Below are 25,283 nucleotides of genomic sequence, written 5' to 3' on the forward strand. Positions count from 1 at the left end.
TCTAAAAGGAAGAACTCTATTCACGGTTCAGGGCATTTCCAAGGAAAGAGTGGTAGAAACAAGCCACTACCCTCACATGATGGGACCTTGCAGTTTTTATAAAAATTAAATAGGTGCATTAAAACAATCACATTTGAGCGTAATTGGTGACTGATGTGGAATGTACACCTAGCTAGAGAATCATAAGCAACCCATATATTCAGAAAAATCAGCTCAGTTCTTGCCATCAAGCTGCAGATTTTCTCATCATATCATTCTTTGCATTATGTAGCAAGTGTCTAGGTCTAATTCGCGTAACAGTATTGATCAATGAACAATTCCCGAAATGATTTTACCACTGATTAAAGTGATCTTTCTTTCCTCAAGAGTGTTGTCGGGAAGGTGCTTGACATGGCACTGTTTACTTCAAGACTGCTACTGATAGATAAGCAGAACACAAAAACCTATATAAAGTTGAAATATTTGAAATATTCCATGCCAGCTAAGTAGCGAAGTATGCTGTTCCATATTAGGGACTCAAATCATTCGGAAACCAGTAGTCCAATTTGAAGAATCTAAGTCTTTGAGGTGAAACTTGAGGAATGTCTTTTACTTTAAAGATTCCTTTCTTGATTGAAGACGTTCCCATTTCAGCTTCCTCTGATTAAACCAGATCATAATATTGTCCCTGCCAGCAGCCTTAGCCCAAAACATGGTTTCACTTAAGATTTGACATACATCCTTTCCAATTTTTCACATCAGAGAAGATTGTTGTAAGTGCACTTAAAAGTTGATCTGTCTGTATGCCAACTTTCTGGATCACTTCACCGTCTAACACAAAAATGTATTGCCTTCAGACTAAAATCACTATTTTTATACAGTTTGGACAACTACATTCTTTCTCTACCACCTCCCCCCTTTGCTCTCTTACCTCCACCCCCTCATAAAAGGCTCCAGTCCCTGGAACCAGCTACAAACATTGGTACTGACATCATTTAACAGATGAAAAGCAGCATGTATAATACTGCAGTTTTTGGTACAAATTTGCACCCACAGTAAGGAGTGGAAGTCCAAGCTGTCCATTCCATGACTGATGTTAATCGTTTATTAGCTTCCCAGGGCATCTTTATACCCAAATATTGTACACTAGCCTTTGCTCAGTTGGTTTTACATCTCTGAAAATGGTTGCAGCATTTGCTTGGCTGAAGTGAATTTTTTATTTTCCCATTTACTTGTATTTCTTAATGCCTCTGCAAGTATGTTCAACATATGAGAAGGTTTCCCGTTTGATTCTCTGTATCCGACATTATCATTACTGCATAGGAAACCTTCCTAACTATCGTATTTGCAACAAGTTTCACCTGGTTCTGGTTAAAGACCACTAGCAAGGACTCATGTTAAGGTTAGGTTAAACAAAGGTGAGTACTGTGTGGCAGCTGTCTTGCCAATGCAAAATCGTTAGACCTGATAGTTGTGGTTGACCTTGAAGCTTTGGGATCCAATTTATAAACCTTAAAAAAACTAAACGATGTGCTCTGGAGAGCCGCATTTGCCTACCTTACAGCCAAGAAAACGCCAGATAAACAAATCACCAGTCATCTTGCAATAAAGGCAATAGCCATTTGTTTGTTAAGCTTCACAATGTTCTGCCAAACATGATTGCATTGTGTACTTTTGTTAACCATAACTTACTTTTTGTATTCAGGTGTTAATGGATATGTTCCATCAAGACGAAGAAGATCTTAGCTTGTTATCATTAAATGATGAAGAACCTTCCACGTTGGGAGAACAGACATATTACGACATGGTCAAGTCTTTTATGGCTGAGGTTCGGCAGTATATAAGGGAACTTAATCTTATTATTAAAGTTTTTAGAGAACCTTTTGTCTCCAACTCTAAATTATTTTCACCTCATGTAAGTATATCTAACTTTGTATATCATGAATGTTTTTGTTAAGTAGTTTAATTTGGTCTTGTTTGAGGTATACTTTCTGAGTATTTTGCTTAAAATACCTTTTCACAAGGGTTGCCTCGGCTTGTAGATGACCTGAATTCTAGCATGTCTTGCTTAGTACTGCCAAAGGCAATTGCTTTCACACAAATGGTTGTTGTTGAAAACCCCGGTACTTCAGTCTTTACCTGTGATCCCCAGACACTGGCAAGATGATCAGGAAAGGTGAGCAAATGTTTCCCAAACCTATGGGGCCACCAGGACTGTAGCATCTTGTACATCTGGGTTGGTCTTATCGCAGGCCCTAAATAGGTAATATCTTAAGTATGTAATTGCATACCTAGTTTTTATAATGACTAGTATCAAAATATATCAAATTATGAAACATAAATAACCAATCACTTTTTCTGCCAAAAGTGATCATACTTTCTAGCAACTTATATGCACAAATGTATTAAACCAGCAGCAAACAATTCCCCGCTTCCCAAAATAGCATTTTCTTTAACACAAAAAACTTAAATGCGTTGCACCATTGATGGTATTGGGTGGATTCATGATCCAGCTACATTTGCATTGCAAAATTTTGTACAATAATGGTTATGAATAATGTACTCTTTAACTGAGCCAACGTGTGATTAAATGTGCTGAAGATAATTAGTGAAGACATACATAGATAATTCAACCCTAGGTATTATCTTGAGATCACAAAAATTTTGATCTAAATTGGTTTTAAGCTAATACAAATTTCAAACATGGACTAGCTGCACATCGGGTACTACACAGTGGAGCCAGCAAGAATGTAATCTGCACGCAACAAAGATCGTGAATGGCTTTAAAGTTCTGCATTTTTACGTTGGCAGTGTAAAAGTCTCTGTCCTTATGTAATAGTACCTTCAATGATTACCAGAGCCTGCCATTGTTCATACCATTTAATGCAGCCCTTACTAAATTATCATGTAATTTAATACAAACAAATGATAAAATTGCCTTATATATTTAGTTTTACCCCTCCTCAAGCAAGATTGAGTGGGGAGTAATCTAAGTAGGTGCCGCCAAAAAAATGTTTTGTAAAATCTTATTTTGCAGGCATTTTAAAGAGTCCTGCTGTTTTCACTTGCTACACATCAACACCGAGAATGAAATAATTGGCAAACAACTGGCACCGAAACCGTAGAGTTCTTCTCCCTCAAATAAAGCATCCAGTTATTTTATACCCCCGGCAGGCGTTGGTGATTCCACCGAGGCGAAAATCAATTTGCTTTAGAAATAGAGTAAACCCTAAACCATTGTTTTCCATACATGGAGAAAAGTGCTTAATTTCTGAAAAAATACCTACTTCTACTTAGAAGTCTCTAAAAAATGTCCTGAAGCATCATGTGTTTGCAAATTCTTACATAATGAGAACATAGAATTTGTTGGTATAGGTCTTCTTATGAGTTCAATAACTGTAATTTTTGGGGGTTTGGTCAAGCAAGATGGCCGACAGGATGGGTTAAGGGAGAGCTTCCCAGCACCCTGACACAATCCTACCTAATCCTGCCGATTCTCAGCTGGTGCTTACTCCTTAGCTCCTGCATGGTGGCTTCCTTCAGGATGAGTGCAGGAAGCCTCTTGAGGAGCCGACTGACGCTGGCCGGTCGGCACTGCAGAGCACTGGCCTGACCGAAGCAAGGGTGTTGCGATGTGAGGAGCGTGGCCCGAGCTGTTGCGAGGACCTACATTGCCTTATGTCGCGACTGAGTGTCGCACGGGAGCCAGAGACAAGGAGGCCCACTGGGGTGTGGAGGGCCCCGAAGAACCCAGGAGGTGAGGCCTAGGAGGTGAGGCCTAGGTCAGCGGGCCGCCACAAGCCCCAGAGAGGGAGCCCAAATGCATGGCAGAGACTGTAGGCTGAGGACCCCCAAAGTTTGATGGGCTTTTTTCCTTTCCTTCATATGTGCTGTGTTGTTGGGCTTTTGCCGAGGGGTGTGGCGCAGTGGAGGTCCCTGCCGCCGGGTGCACTCCCCTGCGAGTGAGTCGAGGAGACCTGTGGGGCGTGGTGGGCTCTGAAGGAGCCCGGAGGCAAGTTTTAAGAACGCAGGTCGCTGTGAGCACAGGTGAGGCAGCTCCGGCAGCTGAAACTGTGGACCGGGGCCCCAAAGCCTGCCGTAGACCTCCCCCTTATTTGTTGTGTTGCCGGGCTGCTGGCAGTCGATGTGGCAAAGCGGAGGGCCCGAGGATCACGGAGTACTCACCTGGGAAGGCTGGAAGCCGCATGCGCCCTGCCTCACAGCCCCAGGTGGCATGGAAAATAATGGTAATAAACCTTTTTTTTAAAAAGTAAGTTTAACATGTAATCGTCATTTTAATCAATTTAGGAGCATACATAATGTCAGCTTGCGGTTATCAAAACATTTGAGTTAATAATGTGCAACAACTAATACATTTCAATGCAACATATATTTATTCACTTATAATTAAGCTGACAGTAGATATATTTCTATATTAACGAAAACAGTGCAGGAGACAAGAAAAGGTTGCTCCAGGGGAACGTGCAGAAGGAGGTGCTTTAGTGAAAAGGTTGTTTAAAGAAAAGGGAAAATTTCCCAAGACTTGCAGGACGCTTACTTTCATATCCCCGCCCTGCCGGCCACCGGCGCTACCTGCGGTTCATGGTAGCCCACAAGAATTTTCAGTTTACTGCACTCCCCTTAGCCCTTACAAGTGCCCCTCGGGTGTTCACGAAAGTGTTGGCTATGGTCGCAGCTCATTGCACAGATCAGGGGTTCCAGTCTACCCACTATCTTTATGACTGGCTGTTGAAGGCAGCCTTGCCCAAGGCTGTCTTCTCCAACCTCCAGACTAAGGCTGACCTCCTGCATTTGCTGGGATTTTTCTTCAACGTGCCGAAGTCACACCTGATTACTTCTCAGTAGCTCCTCTTCATCGGAGCGGTTCTGGACACAACACAGTTTGGGGTCTATACCCCCGAACAGTGAGTCCGGGATATTCGGGCTATGATTATGAGCTTTCAGCCTCTATCCCAGGTTTCAGTCAGGATGACTGTTGGACTTGGCCCTTTTTGCAGGGTCATCCCTGAACTTTTTGCCTCCCTCTTGTATTTTTTCTGACTTGTTTTTGTTGGTTTTATGACTCTGGGCACTTTACCACTGCTGATCCGTGCTAAAGTGCATATGCTCTCCCTATTGTAAATTCATGCTTGGATTAGTGATTCCATGATTGGTTGGTTTGGTTTACTTGTCAGACCCCAGTATAGTGCACTGTGGGCGCCCAGGGCTTCTAAGCCAAATGCTGCTAGTGGGCTTGCAGCACTGGTTGTGCCACCCACAGAAGCAGACTGTAAAAGTGTGTCTAAGGCCTGGCATTGCAGAGCCTGTATGCAGTCTGGTACTGCCATGCTCAGGGGTGTGGAATTTAATTAAATATGTACTTGTCCATGGGACAAGTAGCTTCATAAATCTACTTGTCCTGTAAAAAAATCCACTTGTCCCTTTGGTGCCATGTAGTGCGCCGTCAAATAATGGCTGCGATCTCTTTATGGAAGAGCTCTGATAATAGCCTCTCTGGTTATGTCAGGCTAATACTATAGAAGGATTTGAATTTTGGAGGTTTTCACCAGCTCTTCTTTAATCTTTTCCCATACTGAGAAAGGTCAGACATTTACCCCTGACAACGGCATAAGTAAAGTTTCTTCCAGGGCTGGGAAAAATCTGGTTGGAGAAAAAGTGTACTTGTAAACACTCAACAGATTTACTCTGGGGCATATTCATATGTGCTCATGCTAAGATGCAATTCGCTAATATTTTCTAGGACTACAGTTTCTTGGCCTACTTAAGGAAATTCATGTGAATTCATGAAAACGTAAATCTGCATTAATACAAGAACATATATCATGGGTGCACTTTCGTGACTTTAACATTTGAGCCCCTAATTAAATTTGAGTCAACCAAGATCTTTTGTTTTTATTAAAATGCTATCCCTTCCTATCTGTGAGCTGGCTTCATTGTGTGTGACAGCATTCTGCTCTTTTACAAAGTAGTTTTGTTCAGTGGCAGGAATTCCTATGGCAATGTGGCCTTTATGAGACCAAATACTAGCTGTCTAGTAAGAACGCGCTGGCAAACAGCACCACACCTACCTGATAATCCCAAGGTAGAGAAAGGAGCATAGTGTAGGCCAAGTGAGTAACCAGAAAATGTAAATACTCCCCACGTTGATCCAAAGTTCTTATGACACCAAGCAAGCGAAAAAAAAGTCATTGGAATCCTCTCTAGAATAGCTCTCTTGTCTCTTCCATCTAAGCATCTATGCATTCATCCTTTCATCCACTGATATCAAGCATTTCGCCTTTACATTGGCACCCATTCATTCTTTTATCCATTAACCTTTTACCAATCTGTTCATCCGTCAGTCCATCCGCTCATCCATATCCAAACCTACCCATCCATCTCTAAACCTATCCATTTCAACCATCCATCCACCCTTTTTCTCACCCATACACCCTCCTTTCACTCCATCTATACACCCTTCCATTCACTCCATCTATCCACTCTCCCTTTCACTCCTCCTTCCACCCACCCTTCGATCCATCCATTAATCCATCCTTCCACTCATCCATTTATCCTTTGCACTCATCCATTCTTTCGCTCTCTAATCCTTACACCCTGTAACCCATCCACTCATTCACCCTTTCCTTCATTATAACATTCTTTGTCCATCCACCATCCCCGTCACTCAACCATCCCGGTCACTCACTCATTCATCCATCCATCCATCTATCCATCCATCCATCCATCTAGCCAGCCACACTTCTACTCACTCATCCTTTCATCCACACATCCATTCATCCTTTCAAATTAATTACGAGTCTTTGTCTGCCGTGCTGCAGACCGAAGAGGCCCATCAAGAGCTCCACCTCTACTGTAGCTTCTAAAGCCTATCCTGCCACCTCCAAACATATCGATCCAACTGATCCATCCCACCTTCCTTTCACTCATCCATCATTTTGCTCATCCATCCATCCTTTCACCTCACACATCCTCCTTTTCACTCCTATTCATCCACTCTTTTACTCATCCCTCCATCCATCCTTTCACTCATCCATCCACCTCATCCATCCTCCTTTTCACTCATCTATCCAACTTTTCACTCTTCTATCCACCTACCCATTCACTTCCTCCATTTATGCTTTCGCTCATCCATCCACCTTTTCACAAAACCATCTTCCGTTTCGCTTATATATCCATCCACCCTTTCACTAATCCCTCCATCCACCTTTACACTCAACTGTCCACCCACCCATCCATCCATCAACCCTTCCACCCATCCATCTATCCATCCCCCACCCAGTCAGCCATCTATTCATCTACTCTCTCACCCATTAATCCACCCTTTCAATATTTCAATACGCCGTCCATCCTTTCACTCATCATTCCACTTTCAACCTATCCATCCACTCACCCATCCCTTCATTCACCCTTGCACTTATCCTACCATTCTTTCACACATCCATCCTTACATCATCCACTCATTCATCCATTCACCCTTTCACTCCACTCATTCATTCATCCATCCATCTATCCATCCTTTCCCTCATTCACCCATTCATCCATCGATTCACCATTTCACTCAATGTATGCATCTGTCATCCACTTTTGCACGTATTCATCCATGCATCTATACATCCACCCTTTCACTTATTCATACATGTTCCTATCCATCCACTCATTCATCCATGCACCTATCCATCCACCTTTTCACTCATTCATTCATTTATGGATCTAAGCATCCACCCTTACACTCCACTTATTTATCCATCTATCTATCCAGCCTTTCACTCATTTATCCATGCATCTATCCATTCACCCTTTCACTCATTAATTTATGCATCTATCATCCACTCTTACACATATTCATCCATGCATTTATACATCCACCCTTTCACTTATTCATACATGCATCTATCCATTCACCCTTTCACTCATTAATTTATGCATCTATCATCCACTCTTGCACATATTCGTCCATGCATCTATCTATCCACCCTTTCACTTATTCATACATGCATCTATCCATCCACCCTTTCACTCACCCACCCACCCAAGTCCATTATGGGCCTTTGTCTGCGGACCTGCAGACTGAAGAGGCCCATCAAAAACTCCACAGCTGCTGTAGTTTCTACAGCGGTGTGTTCACAGTGCCCCTGGTGCAGGCACAAAGTGAGGTGAGAAGCCTAGTGCAAGGACAGAATTGGGGGAGGCCTTAGGCCTGCATGAAAGCCCATGGTGAAACTAATGAGCTTTAATGTAAGCCCTGATGACGTAAGATATGAGGCCAAGGGGAGCGGGTCAGGGATGTCAGAGAGGGCGGCGGAGGGTGCTGGGGTAGGGTTAGCAGGTCAGGCACAGGGTGTAACATAAGGTGTATAGGAAAGGCAAAGTGCAAAGGAGGGGGTGCATGAGAAGGGAAAGCAAAGTGAGTTGAAGATGAGCAGGGAGCCCTATGAGGCCCAGGAGTGGAGCAGATAATACAAGGCAGGGGTCATACAGTTCAAGTCAGAGCAAGGGGCCAAGAGGCAGATAAGGCAGCCTCTTACATGCCATTGCTGCATGTACTGGAGCTGCAGAACCTCGATGTTTGTCTCATGCTTGAAGAAAATAAAAGGACCAGGGGAGAGCCTTGAAGCCACACGAGCTTATCGAGCTGGCTCCAACTTTGTGCTCTGCTTTATCATTTTGTTGTTCTGTTCTGGGGAAACTAAAGTGCAGCCCCAGCCTTTGCATTCACCCTTTCACTGCCAATAAACTGCTCAGAGCAACTTATTAACTGGCTGTGACCTACAGGGTTGAACAGCTGTGTATCGGATTACCATAAAACTGTCTACTTGTCCTTTGGACAAAATACTAATTAAAACCTCTTGCCCTCCTAAGAAATCCAGATGGCTCGGGCGTCGGGAGATAGGAATTCCCCACCCCTGCATGCTGACTTGGCGAGTGCACCCACTTGCCAGTCCTTAAATCTTCCCTTTTCTTCATATCAGACACCCCTATGGTAGGCCCAAGGGCAGGGTGCATTGTAAGTATAAGGTAGGACATTGCCTGGTGTGTGTGGCATGTCCTAATAGTGAATTAAAGATATTTTAGTTTTTCACTATTGCAAATCTACCTGTTCTCCGTAGGCCAGAATGGGCAGTTAGATTATTACAATTTATAATCCTAATTGACTCAGGAAACATGGTAGAAATTAGAGTTTATTATGCCTGAACTCAGAATGATAAAACACACCTTTAAGTGAAGTTAGTTTTAACATTCTGTTTTTGAAAATACCACTTTTAGAAAGTAGGTATTTTCTTGTCTAACCATCCAAAGCCTGCCTCTGCTAGGTTGTGTATTCCTTGTCTGGAGTTTGAGTGACAGGGCTGGGGGATTCCAGGAGACAGAATGAGTCAGCCCAGTGGTGAATAGAGAGATCTGCATCTAGATTGGAGGGAGGAGTTGCACTTGGGAGCTGAATAGGACTGTGCCTGCCCCTCACAGTGCTGGCTCCACCTCCTGTGGTGCATCTGATGTCTCTGACCTGCACTGTGAAAGGAAAGGAGGAGTCATGTAAATATAGTGCTCCAGAACTGGTTTGGACTGGGCAAAGGCCCCTCTGCCCTCAGAGGACAAAGGATTTTGGGGTATAAATATTGGGACCCTGATCTCAAGAAATTAGATCACTTTTGGACTACAAGAAGAAACCTTTGCTGAGGAGAGGAACCTGAAGAAACGGAGGAGAGACTATTCCTAAGCTGAAGTGCTGCTTTGGGGATTGCCCTGTAGTGGTTGCCTACTGCCAAAGGAAGGAGAAAGAACTTTGTGTCCTTTATTTTCAACTTGTGAAGGATCTCCAAGGGCTTGGAACAGAGCTTGCCTTCTGCTGAAGTCTCCGGGACAACAGACTTCACCCACCAGCTTCCCAAGAGTCTTCCTGAAGTGCCTGCAGCTGTCCTGGACTTTTTGAGGACTTGCGTGTCGCAAGGAGCTGGAAGGGCGGCTCAAGAACAAGAAGCGTGTCGCCCAACTGCCACTGCCGCTTCACATCACAAAGCGTCACGCATTGCCGGAGAAGAGGATCGACGTCTCAGTAGACGCCGGCGCATCACCAGAAGCGTGTCGCAGGAGTAGATGATTGACGTCGCATCAGATGCCGCCGCATATCCGAGAAGAGTGTCTCAGGGCCTGACGCGGCTCATCGCAGGAGAAGAGGATCGACGTCGCGGCAGACGCCGCCGCATCCCCGAGAAGAGTGTTGCAGGGCCTGTCGCCACTCGCATCGTTGTGGAAGCAACTCACGTCGACAGGATTGAGGACCGACGTCGCAGCAGATGCCGCTGCATCACAGGGAAGCATGTCGCATCGCCGGAGAAGAGGATCGACGTCGCAACAGACGCCGCCGCATCACCGGGAAGCGTGTCGCATCAAGGAGAGAGCGGCCTCTTTATTTCTTTTGCACCTGAACTTTGCCGCATTCCCACCGCTGCAGCATTGCTTGTTGTGGAAGCGCAATGCATCGTAAGGTACATTGACGCAAAGTGTCGCACTTTAAGAACTGAACTAAGCTAACCCTACCATCTTTAAGTATAGTATTGTGGATTTTTGTCATTTATGGTGTTGTGTTAAGTCTATAAAAAAAGAATACTTATTTTTAATATACAACTGTGTGGTGTCTATCTGTAGTGTTGTCATTGGGTTACTGTATGTGGTCGCAAATACTTTACACACTGCCTCTGAGATAAGCCGGTCTGCTCGTGCCAAGCTACCAAGGGGGTGAGCAGGGGTTATTTTAGGAGTGTACCCCCTTACCCTGACTAGAGGCAAGGGTCCCCATTTGTTACAAGTACCTACCTGTGCCAACTAGAGACCCCCAAATCTAAAGACACTGAGCCTTCTGGGCATCATGGCCTCCTGCATCCTGCTGGTAGATCAATCCAGTTGGCATATCCGGGCTCTGCAGTGGAACCTGAACTTCCAGTGGGTGCAGCATCAGGGGAATCTGTCTGATTGCGTTAAGATCTCGGAGGGAACTGCACGGCAATTGCAGTGGTGGCAAACAAACCAGGATTGGGTCAGCGGCAGATCCCTCTCCCTTCCCCAACCAGAGCACACTGTGTTGACAGACGCATCCTTTCCCAGGATGGGGCGGCCACATAGAAGAGGTGGAGAGCAGAGGCCTCTGGCGGAGTCCGGGCTCCACATCAACATTCTGGAGCATCGGGCGATCCGTCTTGCACTCAAAGCATTCCTTCCCTCTGTCCGGGGAAGAGTAGTGCAGGTTTTCACGGACAACACCACCACCATGTGGTATTGCAAGAAACAGGGCGGGTGGGGTCGAGGACCTTATGTCTAGAGGCCCTCCTCCTCTGGACATGGCTGGAACATCAGGGCATATCTCTGGTGGTTCAACACCTGGCAGGTTCACTGGATGCCATTGCGGACGAACTCAGCCGCAGGTGCATGATGGATCACAAATGGCGTCTTCATTCGAAGGTGGTGCAAGGTCTCTTTCAGCAGGGGGAGAGCCTTGGTTAGATCTATACGCCACCAAATAGAACATGCAATGTCAGCAATTCTGCACGTTTGAATTTCTAAGGTGGCACTTGCTAGGCGACGCACTTCGTTGTGAGTGGAGTTGCGGCCTTTCCACCTATACCACTTCTGCCCAGAGTGCTGAAGATCAAGTGCGACTGGGCCCAAATCATTCTTGTGGCTCCGGATTGGGCACGAAGAGTCTGGTATCCTGAGCTGCTCAACATGGCCATCAATCCTCCAATTTTACTGCCTCTTCGGCAGGATTTTCTGTCATAGGAGCAGGGGACGGTCCTCCACCCGAACCTCTCCAGCCTCCACTTCCTTGCTTTGAGATTGAGCGGTGGCAGCTGAGGTTATTTGACCTGCCTCCCAAAGTCTGCGATGATATCTTGGCAGCCAGGCGTCCCTCCACTAAGACTATATACGCCTGCAGATGGAATACATTTGTGGCATTGTGAACAGCAAAGGCTGTGGATCCCCTTTCCGCCCCTCTTTCTGAGGTTCTCTTGTTCCTCCTTTCTTTGGCCCAGCAGGGCTCTGCTCTGGGCACTCTAAAGGGCTACCTCTCAGCCATTTCAGCCTTCCTTAGGCTTCCTGATCAGCCTTCTCTTTTCAAGCCCGCTGTTGTAAATAGATTCCTTAAGGGCATTACTCATCTTTTTCCTCCTGTTCCCTTTCGTAATGACTCAGTGGGACTTGAACTTCGTTCTTACCTATCTTGTGTACGCTCCCTTTGAGCCACTACATAACTGTCCTCTCAGACTTCTCACTTTGAAAACTGCATTTCTGGTGGCCATCACCTCTGCATGCAGAGTGAGTGAGCTACAAGCTCTTTCTGCCAAGCCTCTCTTTCTGGCTGTCCATCCGGACAAGTTTGTCCTTAGAACTAGACCTCTTTCTTCCCAAGGTGGTAACTTCTTTCCTCTTTCCACATTGGCCAAACCATCACTTTTCCCATCTTCATTCCGCCTCCGCATCCTTCGAAAGAGGAAGAAAGGCTCCACCGTCTGGGTCCAAAATGTGCGCTTTCCTTCTACTTGGATCGCACCATCAAATCCGGCCAGCTCTTTGTTGTTTATGTGGGCGCTAAGAAAGGCTGGGCCGTGCACAAACAAACCATCTCTAGGTGGGTCATTCTGTGCATCAACGCCTGCTATTCTTTGGCAAAGAAAGAGCCTCCAGTGGGGCTGCGCGCCCATTCCACCAGGGTGACAGCAGCTACTACTGCTTTGGGACGAGGAGTCGCCCTAAATGATATCTGTCAGGTGGCTACGTGGGCATCGCTGCACACATTCAACAAACACTACTGTCTAGACACCCATGTCTGGAGAGGCAGCTTCTTTGGCCATTCTGTTCTCCAGGACTTTCTGGTGTGAACTTAGTTTGCAGACCCACCTCCGGGGTTGGTATTGCTGGGGTATCTATTCTAAGGTAAGGAATCTATAACTAACTGTTTCTTTCAGATGAACAAGTTACTTACCTTCGGTAACGATATATCTGTAAGAAACATAGGTTAGTTATAGATTCCTTACTGACCCACCCATCCTCCCAATTCTACGATCTGACTTCCAGGGTTAAAGACTTCCTTTCAGGGCCCTAGTTTTGTGCACCAGTGATTAGTGTCTTGCATGGCTCTGCGCTCTGGCTTGGAAAGTCGTGTACAGAACTGACATCAGCGCGTGAGGGCGGCGTCTAAGTAGCCACCGCGATATCATCCCGGCGACCACAATGCCGACTACGAACGCGCAGTCGACCAACGCCACCTTCCGATGCGCAAGGGTTCTGCGGACGAAAAAAAAAATCCGGATCCGGTCTGACGCCTGGGGATAATTCTATGGTAAGGAATCTATAACTAACCTATGTTTCTTACAGAGATATCGTAACCGAAGGTAAGTAACTTGTTCTTTAGTGCCTGCAATGCCATAGGGGTAAGCGCTATTAATATAGCGTCATCTACGTACAGCAGTACAGGCACCGCTCTCCTTCCTATTCTGGGAGTATCCGTCTGTAATAATATCAAGGTATAATGTAAATAAAAAAAGGGCAAGAAAACACACTTGGCGCACTTAAAATAATTAGTTAAAATAATCAGTCAAGCACCCTTCCAGGGTGTATCAAACAGAAGCAGTGGTATGGACATAAAAATTCATGAAGACATTTATAATCGCCCGGTCAACTCTTAAATCATTGAGCAATCTCCACAATTTGATACAGTTCATCTAATCAAATGCTGCAGCAAGGTCCATAAAACCCAGGAAGAGGGAACCTGATTTGGCGGTTATATCAGGGTCTTGGGCTCAATGTCCTCGGACCCGATAATTCTCTCGCCTCGGTGCCTACTCTAATCATGGGTCCCACTCTGCAACTCTGGGCAATAGCTTGCTTAATCTCCACACCGGCCCTACCGCTAGGATGCCTGGCTACACCTTGGGGGGCCCAGGAGTGGGCACCTCACAGGAACAGGCCAGGACGGGTTCCTCAGCGGCACAGCGCGGGGACACACTGGCTAGTGTAACCAAGCGCTTTATAAGCTCAGTATTATTATTATTATTATTATTATTATTATTATTATATTTAGAAATTAAAAGATAGAGATTTAAGCCTTGATCTGTTGTGGATTTGCCTCTGCGAAAGCCATATCGCACCCATCGAGATTATTTGATTTTTGTCAGTCCAATCGGACAGCCTATTGAATAAAACCCGCCCCAAAACCTTAACCGTAGAGTCAATAAGGGAAATGGGGTGATAACAATGAGGCTCATCCCTGTGACCCTTCCTAAAGATCGGGACAGTGGTGGCGGTGGACCACAAGGGTTGCATCGCTGTATGCTATCCTAGGAGGAGGAGATGTTCGATCATGGGGTACCACCAAGTGGCTCAGCAGTCACTGAAAGAGGGATGTTTTTTTATTAGGATTGGGTTTCATTAACAAAAGTGTCAGACAAGAACAAAGAAAAAAAGAGACGGTTACAACGTATCATCTACACATGGGATCACCAGGCGATTTCCATGCCATCTACCAAAATCAGTTATAGCTAGCAATGCACAAAATGTCGAAAATGTTAGTAAAGCACTCACAACTGCAAAACGAAGGCAATCGATTACCTAATTTTCGAACAGGCATTTCATAGTCCAGGCTCCAGCAGCAGAGCCTGCAATAAGAATCTTAATTAACCAACCCTATCTCTGCCACAGACCGAATTTCCAGTTTGTCCAGTTTCTCAAGTCATTTACTGTGTGCTGTTTTCATCGATTGTCGCAGACTGAGATTGTTGATGACTTCTTTGGGGAACCGCTACAAAAAAGTGGATGACCTAGAAAAGGTGGTGGCAACTGTTGAGCTTTGGCTAGTGAAGGATCTACAATAGTTTTTGGGACTGAAAGGCAATCTAAGCATTGGAGCACAGATCAACTGCACTTCCAAGCTTTTTCTGCCTTTCAAAAGGAGACTAATAACTCGCTATTTGTATTTAAACAATGCACCATCAATTCAATCGAGCATAGAAGACAGATTGGAGAGGCTGGTAAACTTGAGGAGTACGAGACAGGCTTGAGAGGCCCAATAGAAACTTTCATGCCCACTATATTGATAATCTAGAAACCACCCAGTTACCGTGCTGAGGTTGCTGTCAGTTTGCCGGCAGGGAGTAGTGGTAGAGATGGAGGCAACAATAGCAGTGCTTTACTGACCTTCTAAGATGAAAGTCAATGCGATATCCTGAGATGGGCCACTAAAAATGGACAGTGAGTTGTAGCGAGGAGTGATTTCCCTTTTTTTCTGATACAACCCATCTACGGCAGTCAAATAGCAAGACATCCAGAATCTGTGGAATGAGTTTGTCTGTTGGACCTAAGTCAGTGTGCTGTAGCCTGCAAAACTACCAGTGGTGAATGATTATAAAGCCTGGATATTTGGACAGACAGAAGCAGACATTATGTATTTGAACTGTCTCTGGGAAAAAGGAATAATCTGGATCATTGATTATGTTGCTGAAATCTATCTTTATCCAGCTATTGTCGTTTCTGGTTTGGTGATTAATGGTTGCACAGCATGAGGGGGTTTGAAAGGCTGATCTTGGGGGCTTGACACCTCAAAGAGTCATTTTTCTCTGAGGAATTCCGCTTGTCTGAGCTGTTTCCTTTTGCTACTTACAAAGCCACTGCCTCCCACAAAAAGGCACTACCTCCCACAAATTCTCCACCCTGCTCTTTCCTATCACTGACGATAGTATTTTTCTTGTCTGCTTTCCCAGATAACCAAGTCTTCACCATTGTGCAATTCTACCTTTCGAGCGATATAATAATGGAAAGTAGAGTTTATGGAAAATCCAGTAAAAGATAATTATATAAAAAAAGTTGTATACTGGAATGGCCTTTCTAATGTAAAGTCATGTTATTGGCACTGTTAACCCATGCCAGTGCAGAGATTTAAATGCAGCCTTTGTCAGACAGCACAGCTGTTAGCTTCTTCCCCCCCAAAAAGGGGTGCACATTTTATAGTAGGACAGTTGTTGTCATACCAAAGTCCAAATCATTCGACACGGTTAGCCATGCAGTTCTGTGAAGCAGGCTGGAGAAACTGGGCGTGAAAGGCAAAGCTCTAAAGTGGCTACAATCCTACCTGATGGGTAGACAGCAGGCCGTGACCCTGGCCCCTTTACTTCTCCAAAGTCTTTGGTCTGTCATGGAGTACCGCAAGGTTCTTCGATTAGCCTGATTCTTTTTAATTTATATCTGCAGCCCTTGATCCCTATGATAAAATCATATGGGATCGATTTAATAAACTACGCCGACGATACCCAAGACGGAAGTAGTTTACTGCCCGTCAGTCAAACTGAGCCAGCAACCGTCCTTTGAGATCAGGCTTGCGCCGGGAGCTGAGCCCTGCATCCCAGTTAAGACCGTACGCAATTTAGGAGTAATGTTTGATGCCCATCTCCAAATGACCTCGCAGACCAATAAAACCATCAGTGTCTGCTACGGTTTGTTGAAAGCGCTCAGACAGATCCTGCCCCTTCTGCCAGATGAGACTAGACCGCTAGTGGTCAGAAGTGTGATCCTGGCTAGACTGGACTATTGTAATTCCTTATACCTGGGAGCGCCCCTTAACATCTTACAGGGGCTCCAGAGAGTCCAGTCTATAGCGGCCAAGTTGGCTCTTAACAGACCCCGTAGCTTCTCTACCACGCTGGCGCTCAGAGACTTGCACAGGCTGCCAATTGGTAGCAGAGTGGCATTCAAGTCTCTATGTATCGTCTATAGAGCATTACACAGTATGGGACCCATCCCATTGCAGGAAAGGCTCACTTGGTATAAACCTACCAGGTCCCTGCGTTCCTCCAGCCTGGGGCTGGTAGCAACCACCAGGGTTAGGAGGTCAAGGATGGGAGGTAGAGCCTTCTGTACCTCGGCATCAAGGCTGTGGAATGAGCTACCCCAGAATATTAGGCAAATCGACACCTTGCTAGGATTCAGAAAGAGTATAAAAACATGGCTCATCGCCAAAGTTTAATTCCCAGGTTCCATCAAATAGTGTTCGGTTGTCTTTTTCATCTGATATAATTACCCCTGTATTGTTGCTTCATCGAACTACATCCTTATCAGGCGCCAGGATACCCGTAGGGTGGCAGTTGCGCGGTATAAGAAATAAATACAATACAATACAATACAATACAATACAATATGTCCATGAGAACTGTGGGATCTACATCGAACAAGTCTGTAAATAAGAAACAATGGACAAGTAAGATAACTCTAAAAGAGGTTTGCCATCACTCTTGGGGCCCTGTAAGCTTCTTGCTGCAAATGGTGATGTTTTCCCTGAACCCATCAAGGTCCAAGTCCCATCCCTGTATTCTGGTTAGGGTTTGCTCTACATTCTTTCACCCCAATATGTTTCAGGGATAGGTATTCCTTTTGGATGAGCTATGGGATCCCTTGCCGATTTGGGACTTCATACTTCTAAAAGGCATAGTTTGGGGTCTGAAACTTTTGAACAAAGATGAGCTTGCTCTGTGTCCGCAAGTGTTGGCCTTTTATGATGGTTTTCGGAGTTGCTATCGGAGCTTGATCCGTCAACTAATTGTCTTAATTTCCCATCATCCATCTGTACAGGAAGAGACATTGTTTCCTGACTTCTTACTAGGCAACTCTTCAGAGTATCCCAGCAAAGGACGGACATAGACAAGGGCATTGCCTGATGAGGCCTGCTAGGGCCAGGAAGGGCCCTGAGCCAGAATCCCTATTCCACTGAAACCTACAAGGTACGATATAATCATGTGCCTCACCCAGCACCCCATCCTGCCAATCCACCAAACTCACTGAGCGCAAAATGAGACAAACACTCACATAGCAACCTTACAACACCTTCACCCAACTGTGTACATGTTCCATCAACCGCCATCCTCAAGCTATAGAATATACATTCTAACTCATGCCTATTAGCACTTGCTCTGCAGTATTCCATGCATCCGATATTGCAGACCTCACCACCAACCACAAGCTTGACTCCCTCTTCCTCACAGAAGCATGATTCACCCCACCTCCTCGCTCCTTGCTTGATATCCCTCCCACATGCTACAGCATTCATTGTGTAACCCATTGTGTGGACCATGTGCATATGAAGGGAGGTGGCTCACTGTCATGCATAAGGCCTCCTATCCTGAACCAAAGGCAAGTGACACCCCACTCCATGGATCCGGTATTTTCCTACTCCCTGCAACTCATTCTACCACCTTCCATCCCGACTCCAACCATCATGGGCAGAACAAGGACTTTATTGATTAATTCTCTTATCTCCTTGCCATCTCATACAAAACAGCCACACCACCCTCTTGGGTTACTTCAAGTGTCCACACAACACAAGCTTAAAAACACCCAAGAGACTCCTTCCGCCTCATAGACCCACTCTGCACGGTAAAGCACTTCAGTCAGCTAGCATACTCAAAACACTTCTTCCTCATCTTTGTCTGTTTAACATCCGAGGCAATCAAATGCAACCATTCGTACTTCTCAACAGGACAGACCACCTTACTCTCCCTCTCTCCCTACTCCGCATCCTACCAACAAACCGTGGTCAATCCAAAAAGGGAAGACCAAACATTCAGATCCTTCAAAGACTTCTCCTTTGCCACTACATGCACAATACCTACATCCTTCTAAGCGACGTCAACTTTTTGGGAAAACTATGAGAACACCAATGAAAACACTCAAGTGCAAGTCAATCTTCAGCACCCTGTTACTCTGTAGACCTTGCGCACTATCTATGCTCCATCCACAGACAGCAAAGAAAATGGAAAAAAACAGAAATCATGATCCCCTCATCATGCTGAAGTGCCTCATCAAACCATACAGTCAAAGCACTGTACTGTTCATAGTATGAGGAAGTCTGAGTTACAAGAGTGTTTGTGACTCCACACTTGGTCCACAGTGCACTAGAACACTGGCTCCACCTCATATTGTTTTTGCCTTCTATCCAGTACTTGCTGAGGCTTCTTCAAGAATACACCTACTGCCGTGACATGAACCAGACTGCTAATAACTTCTCTCCTGGGTGTAACACAACATTTCTGTGGAGAGACCACAAGGAGTTGTGTAATATTTGCCAGATCATGTGGAGAATTCTTGTGAAAAACGCTTTACCGGGGCGTGGCTTCAGCGGCGATGTGAACGGTCGCATCTCAGGCGAGCTCCGTCGCCCCGCTGCCATAATAAGCATTTAACAGCATTCTTCGGGGGGCCCTTCGGTGTCCCCAACCTCCCGCGAGGCTCCTGAGCGAGTAGAGGCTCGTTTCGTGGCCGCTTCCAGGCGGAGGTTGCTACAGGGGGTGACTGCCGGCTTTGCGACCCGGCTGACGGAGCACCGCGGCCATCTTCCAGCCGCGTCCCGGCCTCGCTTCCTTGAGTGAGGGGAACCTTGGCGACAGCTCCGGAACGCACTGAGGCGGAATCCGGCTGGGGTTGCTGATCGCGGGCCCTGCATGCGGCGGAGGTGGAACTGCCGTAGACAGAGCGACCACCGGACCGGGAGGTGATCTCATCCCGGCGGCTGACCCTGCGAGAGGTCCCGGCTCTGCAGCGGCGGCGGGGCCGCATTGGAGGTACACCGGAACCCGGCCGCGCGACTGTGGAGCTCCTGACACCGGGGAGGCTGCCCTGGAGACACACACCCGACGGACCCTTGTGATTGCTGATCCTAGCTGCCAGGCGCCGGGGTGGTGCCTTGATCTGCGGCGCTGCAAATTGGCGCGCTGGGGGAGGCGCCCGCCATCTTGTCCTCCGGGCCGGGAGACACCGGCGTGTGCCCGGCGGAGGTGACCCTGCGGGATCTTCGGTGCAGGCCCTGGACCCCGACCCCCCTAGCACTCGAGCCGTCCCTCGGGCGCTGGTCGTAGAGACGCTCGCTGGACTGGCGCTGTGAGAGCGTGTGGCCTGCCCTGCTGGTGGCGACTTCTCTGAGGCCTGGGGCAGGGACGAGTGCCCCCTCCAAACAGTGAGTACCCCTCCGTCTTCTAGAGGGTCCTGGAGCCCAGCTGCCTCTCCGGGGGAGCGTCTGTGGAGTCGCTGGGGGGCTCTCCCGGTGAACTGTGTCCGGAGGACCCTTGCTGCCCTGCCGCTTAAAGCCGTGGAGGCGCCCTGCGCTGCTGCACTGGGGGTTGGCGCGCTAGAAGAGCGGCCCGCCATCTTGTCCTCTTGGGCGGAGACCCACCTGCCATATTGCCCTTCCTCACTGGCGCCAGGGTCTGGGGCGCTCATCCCGGCGGGCTGTGGGGATTATCGGAGAGCACCCGGCGGCGGCGGCCCTGCAGGAGCATCGGAGTGGACCTTGACCCCCGACCCCCTGGCACCTGATCTACCCCCCGAGCGCCTGCCGCTGCCTGGCTGGCCATAGAGGTGGTTTGGGCGCCCTCTCTGCTCGCTCGCTGACCGGTGCTGAGTGAGCGTGTGGCCTGCGCCCCCCCCTGCTGGTGGGGGCTCCACGAGTGGCTGCCTGACCGGCCTGCACCATCTATTGGAGGTCATAACCCCTGCGGCCTGTAGGCCCGACCTGAGGCAGGGTCGAGAGACCCCCTGCAACCGTGAGTGACCCCACTTCTCTCAGTGGGACCAGAGATCCAGCGAAGGGGGCGACGGAGGTGGGAAGTGACCCGCACGTCGGCAGCCTCTGGGGGGCACAGTTGCTGGCGAGGAGGGCGAGAGACACAGCGCTCTGAGTCCGGAGGGAGGCCTGCCCCCCATTCCATTGACTGCTGCCACGGAGATTACCCTGCGACTCCCTGAAAGGGGGGGATTCCGTGTCCCATCAGCTGGGAGACAGGGAACGGCGTGGAAGAAGGCGCTTGTCACGAGAGAGGTGGATTGGTGGGGCCCTGCCCCTCAGGCACGCTTCTACAGCACCAGGGGGGGTGCCGGGCTAAAGACAACGAGCGACGCGTTGGGTGGCTGGGTGCCACGCTCACGACGAATCATGACTCGCGGGAGAGGAGGCAGGACGGATCAGACGACGGCTTCAAAGGGCACCTCGGTGGTTGCCATGTGGGGAAAAGCAGGAGCAACGGCATCGGCATCGGCATCGGCTGAAGAAGTGCCACCAACGGCCGCTGAATCCCCGCCGGTGACGCAGGCCTTCATGTCCTCTTTCATGGCGGACCTGAAGTCTGAAATTGGGTCCTTAAGGTCGGAGGTGCAGTCATGCGTCAAAGAACTGCGTACGGATGTGACAGAACTGGGGGACAGAGTCGACGGTCTCGAGAAACTGATGGACACACGCACCGAAGTCTTAGAACAACTGTGGCAGAGGGTGGCAACCTTGGAGGAACAGAATATCGAACTCCAGATCAAGCAGGAGGACCTCGAAAATAGGGGACGCCGCAACAACCTCCGCATCCGGGGAGTGCCACTCGGAGAAGAAGGGACGGACACCATGGCCTACGTGGCGCGGCTCCTGCACGAGGTGAGGGGCGACAAGGAGGCCCCCCTGCCGCTTTTGGACCGGGCTCACCGAATCTTCGGAGCGGGAGGCAGGACGGGCCTCCTCCCAGACATCATCACCCGAGTACACTATTTCACAGAAAAGGAGGCCATATTGAAAGCGGCAAGAGACAAGCAGGACCTGCGATATGGCGCCCACAAGATTCAAATATTCCAGGACTTGGCCCCTAACACGTTACACAGACGGAAGGTCTTTCGCCCGGTGGCGGAGAAGCTGAGGGCCCTCGAGATCCCCTACCAGTGGGGACATCCCTTTGCTCTCATCTTTCGCTGGGAAGGTAAACGCAAAGCTCTCCGCTCTTATAACGAGGCGGCGCAGCTGCTTAAGCTCTCGGAATCCCCGGAACGTAGTCCCGCTCGCAACAACCGCCCGGAGAGGCCCCCGGCCCGGCCAGAGTGGACCACGGTGCCTCGACGCCGCCGATTCCCCCCCGATGGACGCAGGCTCCATGTCTCAGGCAAAACAGGACATCATTGAACACATCCGCTCCCTCGAACGCGACGGTGAGGACCAACCCTTGGAGCCCCGCACTCCGTGACTGCTCCCGCCCTCATCATTGCTATGTACCTCTGAGGTGACCTGCCAAGGCGCGGTGGAAGGCCGCACAGGGACTTCGATGGGACAGTGATTATCCTAGATGGCGGTGGCACACAGCTGTTCTCCAGTGGGCGACACTGAAGCTCGCTATTGGCGACCGAGTGACCCGGGTGGGGTGTCTTACGGGTTGGGGCCTAGCATTGCTGAACCGCCTACTATGGTAAGACCCTCCCTGCACTGCCTCCATGCTATTTACCCCCGAATCAACCCCGAGCAGCGGGGTCGACGGACCTCGAGGTGCCTGAGACTCATCTCTCGGACAAGGACACCCCCCACTTTGTCCCTTAGGAAGTGACATTCCTGAGTACATCCAAACCCTCGGGTAGAGGATGCCCGGAACCTGGGACATTGTAATACGGCCACGTTGGCCTGTTGTGGTTCTATACCTCTTCTGTGTTCTTCTCTTTCTTGCCTGCTCTATTCTTCCTACTTCTTGCTCGACCTTTCCCTTTAGGATTCTCTGTCTTTCCTACTCTCTTTCTTCCTACTTGCCACTATGGCACTTGTTTCTCTTAGAGACGGTTACGCCCCGTTGGGCAGTTAGAGACAGACGGGCCATCTGCCCTTTACATATCCTACTTTCCAAAGCGGATAACCTCCTGCCTGCCGCAAACGCTTCGACACTGCATCTGCTAGCCGTGCGGCCGGCCCTCCAGGGAGGGTTGTAGGCAAGGCGCTGTGTTAAAGTTTGTTCTCCCGGCCGCTCTGGCGCCACACTCAAAGAACTGCATCTCACGCGGCCGGCCTCGATACGAGGTTGTAGGCTTATCGCTGTGTTTAAAATAAAATAGATTTGAATATAAAAAACGCTTTACCTTGGGGCGTGGCTTGCCAACTGAAGATGGTGGACGTGTGAGCGAATAGCTCCGCACCAGCCTGTCACTTATCCGCCCAATATCAGGGCAAACTCCAGCCCCGAAGATCTGAGGTAGTTGTGCTGTCCTCAGGGGGACGTTACTGAGGGGATTTCCGCAGCTCGGGTAGCCGTATCCGGCAGCAGTGCCATGTGTGCAACTTCAATAGTCGTATCAGCTTGGGACCAGTACCCTGAGGGCCTGGCATGACTGGTGTGCCTCAGAGAGGTGTCCTGTGGCGCCGCCCTACATTCCAGACTCCCGGAAGCGAGACGGCTGGCCCAAACTACTTTCCCGGTGCTTCTCCGGCTGTGAATTGGGCAGTGCGTAAGGGAGTGTCGGAGGTGATCGTGGACAGATGCATCCCGCAACCGACGCCACAGGGCCTGGGAGCGGCCTACTGTGCCTGGAGCATGGTGGCTTGGCTGGGCCCTACTGGAGGAGGCGTCAGCTAACTGGTGAGTGTGGGCGGCACGTTCTCGAGCCTAGATTGGGGTCCTACGATTTTCTTGCTGGGCAGGATGAAGCGAATGAACCCTTGCCCCTGGCGGATACTGCGATCTAGTGGCCAGAAAGGGTAGTAGAGACACCTGTGTGACCGAGGGAGCCAGATTGATCCTGGGTCTCTGTCTTGGAGGCTGACATGGCGGCTGTGCTCCTTGGAAACGCTATGGGGAGTATTCCTAAATGGTTTGACTTCCGAAGTGAGACAACCAAGGAGCCCCAGACCTGCGTCAATACCCCCACATTTGCCAAAACATATGCAATTGTGTACCGAGGCTACTGGCAGAGCACAGTCCGCAGGGGAGTTGCCACTGTGGAACCCAAGCGTGGCTTGAGAAATAGCTGGGCCTGGGGTGCAGTATTTGACCAGGCCCTGGCTGGCAAAGGTCTCCGACACAACAGGGAGAAGGAAAGTGCACACCGCAAGCTTTTGGGGCCTAGGTCGGGCTCTGTGATAGCTCCAAGAGACGGCGTGAAGAATCTGGGTCCCTGCGTCTTACCACCCCAACGAGACCTATACTAAGGGAGAAGTTACGGGCGTTTTGGGGCCGAGGCGTCCCCGGAGTACTGGTTTGCCCTGCAGTGGTACAAGAAGCTTGCATCGAGGAGTTTGACCCCAGGGCGGCTCGGCTAGCGGCCATGGCCTACATGGTTGCTCTTTAAGGAGTCCCTACCCAGGGATGGAAAAGGCAACACAAAAGGAAGACACAGTGCTGTGGCAGGGGGATTTGGCTGGACCAAGGACCACATGTTCTAATTGGGGGCAGAGGATGACCCCTCAGTACTAATCACCCGTCCCTTCCTAGTGGTGAACGCACTTCGGTGCTACGGCCATTGGGCCTGGGAGTGCTATAGGTACCTGGTCCCCCTCATTGTCACTGCGTGTGTACGGCTCTTTGGAGGCCTGCACTGGAACTAGGTGCTGGTGGAGCCCACACCTGGACTTAACGGAGTACCCTCGAAGAGCGTTGCCCCGAGGTCCCCACAGAATTCCGCAGATTGTGCCCTGGAACCACAGAGATGGGCAAAGCTAGATTGAAACAAACAGGGGCTGCCCCAGACCAGGACGAAGACTCGTGAGAGCAAACAAGGGGCAGCATGGAGGCGCAATCAAAGGTGGATCCCATCCAACAGCAACTATTCAAGATCCTGGAGGCCATCTCTGATACCAAGGCAACATTGCACCAGGACATCAGCACTGTGTCGGTGGGTCTGGGGCTCCTCTGCGCAGTGCACCAAAAGTTGAAGGAAAGGGTGAAGGTGGTGGAATCAGGCCTCGAAGAGCTGACCCGAGTGCAGCAAACCCTAACTTGCCAGGTGGCCGAACTCACAGACAAGATCTGGACCTTGGATCGTAGGGCGGAGGATGAAGTAGGTCGTAGCCAGCGGAACAATATACTGATCCTTGGCCTGCCAGAGGGGATCGAGGATGGAGATATGGTGGCATAGCTAGAGCTGTGGCTCGGCACGAAGATGGCTCAGGGAGCCCTGATGCCGTTTTACACCCTAAAGAGAACGTATAGGGTCCCCCCCATGACCAGTGGTTGCTTGACTCCTACACTACAGGGACAGAGATATCTTGTTGCAGGAAGATCAAACTGATGGCCCTTTTGTAGTGAATAACAGTAAAGTGTTGATGTTAACGGATTGTGTCCTCAATGTCCAACAGAGAAATTCCTCAGTCCTGTAGGTTAAGAGAACAAAAAAGGAAGAAGGCCTCCAGTACTCCCTCATATTCCCTACCTGGCTCTGGATAGTCCTGGACTGTGAAACCCGCTACTGCAATGATCCCAAAGAAGCTTAGGGCTGGATGGAGGCATACAGAGCCAAAACTCTCC

The 25,283-nt window shown here is 48.8% G+C and overlaps 1 protein-coding gene across 1 annotated transcript in view; it reads left to right on the forward strand.

The window, feature by feature from the left end:
- Positions 1-25,283, forward strand: part of SOS1 (SOS Ras/Rac guanine nucleotide exchange factor 1) — a 780,124-nt gene that overhangs the window by 206,490 nt on the left and 548,351 nt on the right. Inside the window, exon 5 of the mRNA XM_078649204.1 lies at positions 1,685-1,894. Coding sequence (XP_078505330.1) covers positions 1,685-1,894 — 210 coding nt within the window. The remainder of the gene's footprint in view (positions 1-1,684; positions 1,895-25,283) is intronic.

Source organism: Lissotriton helveticus, chromosome 6, assembly GCF_964261635.1.
Source record: "Lissotriton helveticus chromosome 6, aLisHel1.1, whole genome shotgun sequence".
NCBI classification, from domain to species: Eukaryota; Metazoa; Chordata; class Amphibia; order Caudata; family Salamandridae; genus Lissotriton; species Lissotriton helveticus.